General features: G+C 29.6%; 1 protein-coding gene across 3 annotated transcripts in view; it reads left to right on the plus strand.

Moving 5' to 3' along the window:
• LOC107441938 (DNA-directed RNA polymerase I subunit RPA2) overlaps positions 1-13847 on the plus strand; it is a 69655-nt gene that overhangs the window by 24381 nt on the left and 31427 nt on the right. For all 3 annotated transcript variants that reach the window (XM_043048094.2, XM_043048096.2, XM_043048097.2), the window contains 2 exons: positions 1467-1616; positions 9765-9818. In XM_043048094.2, coding sequence (XP_042904028.1) covers positions 1467-1616; positions 9765-9818 — 204 coding nt within the window. The remainder of the gene's footprint in view (positions 1-1466; positions 1617-9764; positions 9819-13847) is intronic.

Below are 13847 nucleotides of genomic sequence, written 5' to 3' on the forward strand. Positions count from 1 at the left end.
AATCTGTCAATGTTACGAATTCAAAGCAGTGGTATTCACATAGTTATAAGCATGGAAGAATTTATTTTTTAGGGGGGAGGGAATGGCACAAATTCCTTTTCTTTCTTTTTTTAAGAAAATAGTTTTATTTTAAGTTGCAACATTTAACGACAGGAATCTTTGATCTAATTTGTAGTCTTTGATACATTTTGACTTGACCCTACAAAATAAAGCTCCTGAACTTTCCTCAGAAATAAGAGCCCAATGTTTCTTTTTGCATAAACAATGATTTTGACCATCTGAAATAAGTTGCTTGTTCATATTAGTTTAGTTTGGTTTGATACGAGATGATGTTGGTGATAGAAGTATCCTAATGCATATTTTTTAACAGTTTTTTTTTTTTTTTTTAATACAAAAACTTATTAACAGCATGAATAAAAGTACTTTGATGGCTTTACCTTTTTAATAAAGGTAGTAAGTATTATTACAAAATTTAAATTCTTTGCTATTAGAAAAATTCTACTGAACTTCTTATCATAAACTAAGTACTGTGCACTACTAGGGAGAATTCCATATGTGACTGTCACATTTTGAATTGTAATAATGAATGCATCTTCTCAGAAATTTTTTTTTGCATATCAAATAAACTATTCTTTTCTTTATCATCGTTTTAAAAATAATGCTTTCAAATGAGATCTACATTTTTTTATTGTATTATATAAAGATAATGTAATAAATGTATTTTATAATTTGGAATGATTGCGATGAAAAATTTTGGTCAATCATACTGATAACATCTGCAAAAATTATTCCTTTTGGGGAGGGGAAGAAACCAGGTTCAAATATTCTTTAAAAAATTTCAAAATTTGATTTTTTTTATACGAATTAGCTGACTATGCTTTTTCAAAAAAAATTTTAATAATTTATTAAATATTAATAACCCAAAAGTTTTAATGAATTTTGGTAAAAAAAATTTAGGTACTGTGTTTCATTTTTTATTTTATATAAAAATATTTTCTTTTTTTGAGTTATACCATATAAACATTTCACTACCTAATACAATGAAATAAAAACAAAGTGAGACCTCTTTTGATATTAAATAACAATTGCATAATAAATAAGAATGTTTAACAACAAATTATTTTTATACATTTGAATGAGTAAATTTTTATATTTTGTTCTTATATTTTTGAATAAAATTTTGAATTTTTTCCAAGAGTGCTTAAAAATCATTACTTTTTTTGGTAGTTTTACTTGTACTTTTTACTCGTTACTTTTCAAAATCAGAACTTTTTACTTAATACTCATTACTTTTCCTCTTAGTACCTTTATGTTTATTTTTTGCATTTCCAATGTATGGTTACAAATATATATTGAGTACTTTTTAGTGTGGATTAAAATATTGTTTGCAAATTTTATATTCTATATTTTCTGTTTTAATAATCTTTTTAAATGCTGATCATTAATTTATATTTATATTTTTTTAGGATTTTAATTAACATGTTGAGAGATTTGTATAATTTTGACCAAAAAAAAGGAAAATTAAAAAAGGATGCCAAGTCATATTTAGGACAGTCCTTTTCACCTGTTATAAAAGACCCATATACTCCTTGTGAAATATCAGATTATTTATTCAGGTAAAATATTCAATACAATTGTTTCCACATATGACATTCTCATTTCTATGAGGTTTGATATTTGTTAATGAATACAGCAGTAAAGTTTCATCGTGGCACACAGTAAAACTTCCAGGAAACACCAGTTCTGTTTAATACCATTTTTTGAAGGCACAAATAGATTACCCATTGGCATTGCGTTAAGAACATGGGTGCAAGTCTTCCGTCCTCAGGACGGATTTCCGTCTTTCGAAAATGTCCGCGGACGGAAACAAGACTGACTCAAAGACGGAAATTTTTTTTCTTCTGTTCTTAAAAATATTTTTTAGGTCTACGTTATTGGTCTACTTTCTTATGTCCTGTTGTTATTTCATCAAAAGACAGATGAATAAATATTTTTTGTACAGTATTTAAACTTGATGTATTATGGTAAAGCTTTCTTAGATAGTTTGCATATGTCGAGGGGGTATTGTGTATGTTAGGTATTTCAGTCAAGAAATTTTCAGTCTTGGGCTTTTTTCCAACTTGCACCCATGGTTAAGAAAATACTTAAGGGGAACCAACAAAATCTTTTGCATTGACTGGGCAAATCTTAGCACAAAATGCCCATATAACTAATGAAGAAAACAAACATAATAGATGAAAATAAGACAAATCATAAAAGAAAATTCGTTAAAAGTTCTGTGTGTAGCTCATGTTTTCAATATTTCTGATCGTGGGAGATCTCTTGCATGGGAGAGTTCTTACATGGGAGTATCCACACAAGAGTGTTAATTTACTGGTAATTGACAATGGCACAAAAAGTATTTCCCAATCACTGCTCAGGGTTGCCAAAGTCAACTATTTTCAGCCTCTGACCACCCCCGTGGCAGACATTGTTGCAGAAAGCGACTGAGTTCTTGCAGAAAGATTTTTTTATTTGGGAAAAAAACATTTTTTGGTTTGGCAGAAACAAGAGTTCTCCAAAAAAATTCTGCAGAAACAGAAGCTGTTCTACAAAAAAAATCATTTCTACGGAAGCAGAAAATTTCTGCAGAAGCAATAATGGTTCTGCAGAATTTTTTTCTTAAAGAATTGTTTTTAAATAATTGTTTTTCTAGCGTACCACCGAAGGGGAAAGCGCTCGTGATCCCCCGTTAATCTCGACACAAACAGTTACTGGATGAAAGGGGGAGAAATTTTTCCCCTTTATTAAGCTATTTTTGGAAATTTGCCAACTTCAACCTCTATCGCTGGCGCAGTAATTTGTTTTGTGTTTTTTTATGAGAACAAAGCTCTATATATTTTTTGCACTTGTGTGGAAAATTTCATGCGTAAAAAGATTCGTTTTTTGTTTTTTTTTTGTGAAAAATGTCTAGCGAAAAGGTTATTTGTTGCTCTTGTGAAGCAACAATAATCAAAGAAAATTTGAAAACTCATTTTTCAAGGCGGCATTCCGAAGAAGAAATAAGATGGAAGTCAACAACATCTAGCGATGTCAGAGATTTTTTTTCTGGAAACCGGCCGGAAAAGAAGAAGGAAGCTTCACACGCTACTAATATTGAACAAAAACGTTCTAGATTCGAACCAAATATTCCTACTACTAGTAGCGATGTCGATAAAGATGAAACAGCAAATCAAGAAATTTTAGAAGCAATCAACGGTAAAAAATAACTATGTAATGACTATATTCCATGCAAATAATCACACCAGATTTTCATAATAATAAACTTAACTTTATTCAAAACTAAAAGAAACTAGTCATTATATTTTTTTTTACTCAGAGCCTCCAGCTCTTAAACAACCAAGGGAGACCTTCTCCAGATCAAGACAAACATACATCTACCTCGATTCCTAGCATGCCCCCGAAGGGGTGACACAATGCGCCAAGTGCGCCTGAACGATCGCCAAACAGTTGCCGATCGCCAAACTATATATATCGTTTGAACGTACTACTATATCTATCGTTAGAACGATCGCCAAACTATATATATATATATATATTAAAGATAAAATGTGTATATCCTTTGAATTAAGTCGTTGATATAAAAAAAAACGCTCACAATCTAACGATAAATTAAATAAAGCCTGAAAGATATCGCACTATCTGCAATTTTTTGGCATGCGAATGAAAACCAGATTGGTGGGAAATATTTTCTGGCGAAAAACTTTAAAGCAGGTTTCCATACGCATGCGAAAAAAATCGCATCTAGTGAGTATGGCTCTAATACCGATGTTTCAGTACTGATGAAGACTATTTCGTTTCAAGATGTTGTTCGGAAACCGCGGCTGTGTACTTTCGTTCTGAACTTAATCTGATCACGAAAAAAGTTTTATTTACCTTCTTTTTTTTTAAAAAAATCTTTCAATAAGTCAGTACAATATTAATCGAATCTAATTAATTTAACCACTCAATCTTTAATTTTTTTCATATAGAACAAAAATTGAAACAAAGATTGCGTTAATTTTTTTGCTTTTAAAATTCGGTTATAGTCAATCATATTTTATTATCATATTGATTAAATAAAAAGTTAAGCGATATTGCGGCGTTGTGAAAGCTTTTTTTTATATTTAATATTTAACAAGCGCAAAGGATTATTTTTTTTTCTCGGTATAATATTAATGCACTGCAGGCCGTACTCCTGTTCTAGTTTGTGTTTAGCTCTTGGCACTGTAAATCTATATTGTATGTACTGTTCATCGTAATTTTTTCTATTAAAATTCTCCAATTCATCTTTAGTTTTAAAAAAATAAGCATCGAAATTATTTTTAAATTAACATTTTCTTTTATTTAAGATGGATTTCAAAGTTCTGATTCTATAGTTTTGGTTCAAAAGACTTTGAACGTATATTATAAGGTGATACTTTGCTAAATCCGGATGTTTTTAGCACAATATAAAGTTTTTCACGTCGTATGTATTTGTCGAATTAATTATTTTTTTGCCAGAGTCTCCTGATTTTTTCAAAAATTGTTCCCGGAACTTAAATATAGGAGCTATTTAAACAACTTCCCTTTAAAGAAATACCGTTGCCGGATCATGCGATATCGCTTGACAATTCTTTCTTCTGTTTGTATCAATAAAACGGATTAAGTGGTACCAATATGCATTCTATTATCCAACTATTTTTGCGAAAAATATCATGCTTCGATTTAGCAATGACACAGAATATGAGATAAACGTTATAAAATTTAAAGTAGTTGCTAAAATAAGGAAATTTAAGTTTGATTTTATCTTTGTAAATTACACCCTTCACTGTTAGATGCAGAGTAACCCCCCTGCACTTGCATAGCTATAAACATGTTAAAATATTTTTTTCATTTAAAATACTGACAAAAATTAAAATTTTCCCGTTCGGTACTTTATAGATTAGCGCAAAGTTATTGTACATTCCTTGGCAAATCAAATTCAAGAATTGAAAAATGAGAGATTCAATAAATCACACGATAAAGTGAACGAAATACAATCAACAGCAAATTTCACAGCTGAAGAAAAGGAATTACTTTTAAAATCTGCTAGATCCGTTGACACACTGATAAAATGGGGTGAAACCCTTGAACGATGTGATGAAGGTCTGAGATGCACCACATGTCATATAATTCTTAAATTTAACTTTGAAATCGGTGACAATTATGAAGAAGATAATATGCCAATAACGTTCAGGCACCTAAAGTATGATCTATGCTGGCATTTGAATAGTATTACGCATATTGGAAACCTGAAACTAGCAAAGAAAATTAGCAAGCAAACTAAAGAATCCCTAAAAATAGGAAAATTAGCAGCAATTAACCTTGCTTCCGCAGCTTACTTGTCATTCAAACTTCAATGTTCATACAGAGATTTTGAAACAATACTAACAAAATTTTACAACAGCGGAGCTGAAGTTGGGTTGAAAAATCATTCAAAAGAATTTGCTCGAACATTTCTTCCACATATGTATGACATTTTTCGTAAAGAAATTTTTAACTTTATTATAAGCAATGAACTTCCAATCGGAGTTATTGCTGATAAAATGACATCTAATAGACGTAGTCGCCACATTATTGGTATTAGGATACCTACATTCGACATAAATCACGAATCTTTCTATAAGTCAATTTATCTGGAGCATAATGCTGTCACTGATTTTACCGGTGATGGTCTATCGAGCAGTATTTTCAACACACTTGAAAAATTCTGTCTTGAAACCACATATATTCGCAAGCATTTAACTGGCCTTGCAGTTGATACATAAATCTTGATGTTGGAAAATATCTGCAAGATAAATTGAGAAAAAAAATAGTTGTGTCATGGGATCCCATGCACCGAATTGAATTAGTAATGAAACATGCCGAAACACCCAAAATAGTTCAAGATGCTTTCGAATTAATACACAATACCATGAAAAAATTTTCCACAGGTGAAAGAATTGAATATGCAGAAAAGGTTGGTCATTTTTATAAACAAAAATTATTTAAAATGATTAAATTTTCTTCTTATTGTGAAGACATCTTTAAAACGTTTATCTGCGATTACAAAATATTGGTGTCTGCTTGTGAAGAAGATCTAGATGGCTACATTTTAAGAGATACACTTATGAGTAGGGAAAGAATTTTCAATATCTTAGCTCTGTCAGATGTTTGTGGTTGTCTTGGGTATGCATCAAGAAAAATCCAAAATTCTGATTTGTTTCCTTGGCAGTACACATCAGTCATCGAAAGTACATTTACTATAATAAAAAATTATCTTGAAGAACTGTCAAAGACTGTTTCTAACGCCAAAGAATTTGTTGATTTCCTAAATAATTTGCCAAAAAGTTTATGTCCCAACTTGAGATCTGCAACAGAAATGTTTCCACTTGACTCTAAGATGACTGGTACTTTTCATGATGTGCCACTGCCAGAAAAACCAGTCAGTTCAAAAATTTTACGAGCTCATAATTCCAATAAAGACTCAGCCTCATTATTGAAAAACAACTTATTTGATTTGTCAAAGTATGTTGGATGTCTAATTAGTCAGGCAGATTGATATTTTTCAGAAAATAAATCCTCTGCACTTAACATACCAATTTCAGAAGCTATTTGTGAAACATGGGGCTCAATTATTGACCGTGTAAATAAACAGAGATTAAGATCTTAAGAGGGAAATGAAGATGTTGGAACAAATGACAGGAGAACATTTATTCAAATAAATGGACCACCAGCTGGATACAAAAATAATCAAAAGTTTATAAAAGCAGGCTTAATTGATATGTATGGACCCAATTGCACTGTACATTTTACGAATTTTCACAGTAATAAGATTATGAAAAATTTTGTCACTTCCAAAGTAATTAACAAAGTGAATACAGAAGCCTATTGTTTACCATGCTTTAAATGATTAAAAAAATATTTTATATTATGTATTACTCAACATTAATAATTTTTTCACCTGATTTGTTTCTGTACCTGATATAACTACTATAATAAAGCATTAAATCATACTGTTTTAAACTGATACTTCATATTCAGTTATTTTGTTTAATTAATTTAATCTTTTTGTCCATTCTTAGCTATTTTTATTCTATCTTTTTACACGTTCTGGGTAATCTTTATTTATGCTCTAGTAAGCTTTTTTCTTTGCACATCTATACATTTATAATTTTTCTTTATTATAAGATTATACAAATTTGAACTTAAACATATTTAAACTTATATTATGAAATTAAGAAAAAAAAATCTACACAGTTTTATTCTATGCATGTAGGCCTTTTTATAACCACGAAGTGCATCTATTATTATAAATTCATTACACATATATTTATAACGATAAAAATATCTTGCAGAAAGATATTGGTTCTAGTTAGGTTTGTCGCAGAAAGCCAGAAAAAATTCTGCCACACTGACCACTATGTTCACTTTTTTGTGTAAAGAGGCTGTAAAGCAACTATTTTCATGGAAAGGCAATTAACTCTAATGGGACTTTTAATTTTTATTTCTATAAAAGTTTCTTCCATATATGCAAAATGTGTCCGGAAAAAAATATTTTCCTTTTCTTTCTATCCTCTTTTTTCAACAAATGTTCCGACTAGCGTGCCTCGTCTTTCAACTTTTTTTTTTCAAGCAAAATGTAATACCTGCCAAAATGGAAAAATATTATTTTTCTAATTAAATAATATCCTCTGTAAGAAGTATTGTCTCGAAATTTTAAATAAAAATGCCTAAATTGTCCCTAATTTTTAATTCGTTTAAAGAACAGTTATAAATTTAGGTTTAAAATTTACCATATCTGTGATAACATAATTTTTAAATTAAAACAAACATTTTCTCTCCGTCTAACTGGAAGAGACTAGACAGTAACATGCAAATGCATATCACTGCAGATATCAGAAGGCAAATTTTGACCTTCTTTAATATACCGTACGGTTTTTGTCAGTAAAACAAATCAAGGTGCTTATTATCTTACTTTTTTTGCTGGATAAGTGATTTCTCATCACTATGACATTTTGTCTATTAAAATAAACTTTGTAAAAAAATACAAGTTGGGGGCTAAAATAAGAAATGATTTTATTTTTATAGATTACCGTTCTTCAGTGATAGATATAGTACAGTAGAGAACCGATTATCCGGAACGATCGGGACCATCGCTATTCCGGATAACTGATTTTTCCGGTTTTCTGAATCGCTACAAAAAGCCATTTTTTTATTGTTAAACCCAGCTAAAAAAATATTATTTGGAAATAAACTTAAAAAGAAGAAAAATGATGAAGTAATACACTAATAATTATTTCCAAAATGATAGTAAGGTAAACATCTTTCAAAAAAGAAGGAAAAATCTTAAGAGGAAAAAAAAAATTTAAAAATGGCGGGAAAATGTATCGAATTTCGTTCCTGTTTTCTGATTTCCAGATAATGGGTTCTGTACTGTATATGCCTCTGAGCTCAGCTAGAAATAAATATGATAACTTGAGTGCAGATTCCACCTTATCTCTACAATGTTTACATTTAGCCTACAATTCAGCTGCTATTTTTGTAATTTCGGGTAACTATTGACATAGTTTTTGGTAACTATTCTTTATCTGTTTATTTGTGGCAACCCTGACTATTCCTCCAATCTTATCAATAACAATGTTGAAATTTGTAGACTGACCCTGTTGAATGCGGTCGTACATGCCAAGATAATTTCAAGTTTAATTAGTTGTGCATGTTCGGAATAGCGGAACGGAAAAGGTGAAAAAGGGAGTTATAGATAGTTTAAAACATGATTTTAGCTCATTTAATAGAAAAGTAGTTTTTTAGTGCTTCAAATTTTCTCCACTGTACATGTAAACTTATATTTGCAAAAATAGTTTTGGAAAATCTTGATTAACCCTGCTCATTATGCTTATTTCAAATTAACAACAGAAAATATAGCTTATTGCTAAATTTTGTTAAGGTAAATAAAACTATCATCTCATTTTTTATAAAAAGATATGACTATGTTACACAGAAAAAAGAATTCAAAAAGAAAAATAGAAATATTTAACTGGGGCCAATGACACAAATAAATGAAATTTTGTAGAAAGAAACAGCGATTAAAAAGAATGGGAAACTTTTAAATCTCTAGGCATGCATCAGGAAACATTTCTAAAATCAATGGACTTAGAAAAAACTTAACATAAAAATTAACCTCTTCTCATATTTTAAAGCTAATTATTTATGATGTAAAATGAAATAGAAAACTTAAACAAAAATATAGTTTCTCTATTTAAATTATTATTAATATATATTGTTGATTAATTTTTTTACTCATTATCTCATTAGGAGTAATTTTCATCTGTAAATCATCATTTCATTAGTAAATTTTCACTGCTGATCCAATTTTCATAACTCAGTCATGAATAGCTTTTTCTCTCCAAGAAAAATATCTCTATCTAAAATTAAAATTTCATGCGAAAAATTCACGTCTCTTAGATAGTATTTTCTAGCCATTGGAGATAATCTCTAAGAGTGGCCAACCTTTAATGACAATTTTATTAAACCAAGAGTTCTTGTTCTGATGAGTTTGCACTGTATTTTTAAACTTAAATATTTGTCGTTTTTTTAAATCAAGTATTAAGACCAATTAAAAATATTTCCTTTTTTTTTTTTTCAAAATATAAATCATGATTATGAAAATCATATTTAGTGTATTAAAATATGTAATAGTGATAAAAATATCATCTGTAGTTAAATATAATTTTTTTCTTTTTTAGGAAGTGTCTTCTAATTCATTTGACAGATAATGAAGACAAGCATTTGTTTTTAAGGTAAATTAAAATTTAATGCTGATATATTTTTTATGTCATATTTCCTTTCAATTATGTTTTAATAAATTTATATTATCTTAGTATTTACCTTGTTAAAAATTATAATAATTATGATAATGAAAGCTTTGCTGCTTCCTTCATTAGGCGTATCGTTGATAGTGGTATATATGAATGTTCATTTAGGCCAATATTGAATGAATAAAACAATAACAGTTGAGTTTCCAGGAAATAATGTGCAAATCATTGAATGTAAATTTAGATTTTATTAAGTATAATTTGAATCAGATAGTGGCCATATCTTGAAAATAAGAAATCCCTTAAAGGGATCAAATAATAATACTCTCTATTGAGAGATCATAAAGCCAGAACAACATTTCTGATCGTTAGAAAATTAAGACTGGGAGGCCCCCGAAGGGGTCCCAGCCTCTCCAATTTAGAAATTCAAAGTGAATATATTTATTCTCAACGGACAGAGAAAGAGTATGGGTAGGAGATCCAAAATTTGGCGATTTATCATAATATATCATAGCCAAAAACAAAGCCAACTAGCATATCCACATGGGTTAAAAAGAACACCTTGGCGATCACGAGTCGCCAACAAATTTATGTGAATTATTATAACCATGCAACCGAAACATTTAGCCGTTGGAAAATTAGAATAAAAAGTTATAAATAGATTTTTGTTTTCGATTAGAGGCGACAGTGAATTTATATGTCTGCATAATAATGAAATAAAAAGAAAGTATCCGTTACATTGATCTGGAAGAGAAGAAATAAATATTTTATGTTCGCTTAAAAAGATTAAGTTTTTGATTTATTTTAAAAGTAATTCTTCCATTAATAAAAATAAGCTTAAGTAATGAAGGATATTTTAAAAGATAGAAAATAAATATGTGTATGCCAATTCTGGCATCACAATAATGCTTGAAATGTCGCCTATTGCTGGATAGTGCTTGTAACCTATGGTCTGTCCAGCTAAAAAACCTCCTCCTGCCTCAGGGTCTTGGGTTGTTTATTTCTATGGAAATAAGAAAAACAGTTTGGTGAATACAAAGGGTGGGATATCTTTCAAATATCTGTTGCATATATTTGAGCTTAATTAATATGTTAATGATCTTTTTTGCTAATGAATCATTCCCATGAGTTATGTAACTGTGTATTTTAATTTCGTCTTCATAAATAGATATCTGACACAACTGTGCTTAAGCTTAACCTAGTAATTAATGACCATCAGAGATGCTTTTCTTCAAATGCTTCTTCAAATAGAGGCTAAATAGTAATGTTGCAAGTAGACACCAATTTATGTGCATCGGATGCAAGGTTTAAAGTCCCGTGAATACTTTCTTTTCCACGGTTTTTGCATTTTGCTCTGGATCCTTTTCTAGATTTGTTTGCTATCTCCTCAAATGATAACCAGATAATGTATTTTTCTCCATGTTTTTAAATTTAGATTTATTATCAAATATTATGCTGAGCAATCCCAAGCAGTTAGGAAAAACTCATCAAGTAATCTTCCTTACATAAAATATAAATCTACATAAGTGACATCTACTCTTGTCTCTTGAAATGGGAAAATTCCCTTAAGAGTTTGATTAATGATTTGAATATTTGACAGACCTCAATAGAAAAACAAAATTAATGTTCGGTTTCATATCAATGCTTATTTCATCCCAGTGTGGCAAAATCATTGCGACACTGTCGCAGAATGCTGCAGAGTTCTCGCAGAAGTGTTTTTTCTTTGGGAAGAAAAAATTTTTGGCTTTCTGAAGAAATATTTCAATAATTTTTATCATCCAAAATTATGATCAAAATATGCCTTGCTCGTGCATCGGAGTAGAAGGAAATGGCTCTGATTTTTCTATTCTTATTTGAGAATAATGAAAAGTAAAGAATTTTGATTTTCTTTTCTGCAGAAAGCTTAGAATGTTTTTCTGTTGTTGATAATTTTAATATTTTTACTCACATGCAAATTGTAGTTTACGCATTTCAGTCTTCATTTTATTGCTCACAACTCGCGGCGATTCTGTCCTAAATATACGTAGTGTTTTAATCACTTTTTCGGAAATTATTGTTGCTCGATTATTGATATTCTCGTGGATTTTTAAAAGATACCGATATTGTTATTGCCCACGAAATTCGAATCGTGGATCCAAGAAATCTGTCTTTGACATTTTGACGGCGTTTTTATCGCTAATGCAGTCAACGTTAAAGGAATACTTCGGTTCCAACCAAATCTATGCTATTAAGCGGGTTATTCGATTAAAAGGTAAGTGCAATATTCAATCTTAAATTCTGCATTTTTGCGAAATTTTACTCTTTAATGGTATTTAATGCATAGTATAGTGTTTTGATTAAATAAACTCAGTTTTATGATCAATAAATAATTATAATTAAAACTTTCTGCCTTAGTTTCATAAAAAAATGTCATTTAAAGTTACATAAAAATAAATCAAAGCTAGTGAAAAGTGTCAAGTAGGAGCTAAAATATTATTTGATCCCATCCGAAAAATTCTACAATTGAAGACTGTTTTTTATACCCGTTTAATTCGTCAATTTATCAAAATTAGATATTCTTTTTTGTTTCAAGTAAAATTTTCATGACTTGTGCGTATTCCTTTCAAACACATTCAGAATTTTTTTTTATTTTGGAAACTTGAGAAATTCCTCATTGATGCGCTATTTCAGTTGGGGATTTTTTTGAAATTTATTGTTTCTAAAATTCTTTTTTTTTTTGATTAATTTAAATCATTCCTTTTTGCTCTCAACTTGCAACCAACTCAAAATTATTCACCGGTTTAGGCAATTATTCTACTTAAGAGAACGACACTCTTTACACTAGCGTATTAGGTTTTTAAAACTTTTTCTTATCAAAGCTAATAGTGCATCAAGAGGGGACTGCAAGTCTTGACCTAAAAACAAATCACTCTATCCCTTTTTTACATACTAAATGATGCGTGAGTGAAGTAAGTCATAGAGGGGTAAAACCCCCTTCGTTTACTTCAATGCATAATTGGCAGCAAGATTTGATTAATATTTCAACTTCATCCCAAACACCTACTAATGAATAAGAAGTCCCAATTGAAATGACCATCTATTGTATCCTTATCTTAACTGAAAAATGGAAATCCCATTTTATCTGGTGAAACATTTCTCAAAAAAAAATTTTTTTTTCATTTCAGTACCACTTCTTTATGCAATTAAGCGGGGGCAGAAAACAACAATTAACCGTTTAAACGGGGAAGTTTGACATTAGTTTAATATACAATGATTTGGTTCCATTAAATTTCATTCCTATAAGCGGGCTATCCGATTATCCGAGGGGCGATTAAGTGGGGATGACTGTACTACAAATTCCACTGGCTTTTTAAAATTCTGGTTATTTCTCAGTTGATATTATTTCTACAAGTAAAATTTGAATCTCTCGTTTGAATAATCACTTTTTGACGTGGTCAATTTATGCTGATAATATTGCAAATCCATGTAGTGTTTCGAATGTATTTTCTTCAGCTATTGGTCTTGATTTCCACGTGGTTTTGAAACATCCCAATATATTTCTGGCAATATGGGATATTTGAATTGAATATTTAATTTTTAACGCAATGATTCTATTAATTTTTTTGGCATCTTGCTGTCTATGTTTTTTTTTGGTAGTTACTGTAACAGATTTTACAATTGAGTTTTTTTTTAATGTGATAATGATTTACAAAATGCGAGAAGAAAATAATTAGCTTATTTTTCCCCTTACTAGTAGAGATGAGAGTATTGCTCATAATATGAGAATAAAAATGAATATTATATATTTGTTATATATATATATATATTCCTAAACACAAAATTTTTGTTTTTTTAATTTAGTAACGTGTATTTGTTATTATTAAAAGTATCTTGCAGAAAGATATTAGTAATAGTAAACTTTGTCGCAGAAAGCTTGGAAAAATTCTGCCACCAGACGAACTTTTTAAGTGAATTAAAAATATTTCCAAACAATAATAAAAATTTGTTTATCCATTTTGTTATTAAGATAATTCC

Source organism: Parasteatoda tepidariorum, chromosome 7, assembly GCF_043381705.1.
Source record: "Parasteatoda tepidariorum isolate YZ-2023 chromosome 7, CAS_Ptep_4.0, whole genome shotgun sequence".
Lineage (NCBI taxonomy): Eukaryota > Metazoa > Arthropoda > Arachnida > Araneae > Theridiidae > Parasteatoda > Parasteatoda tepidariorum.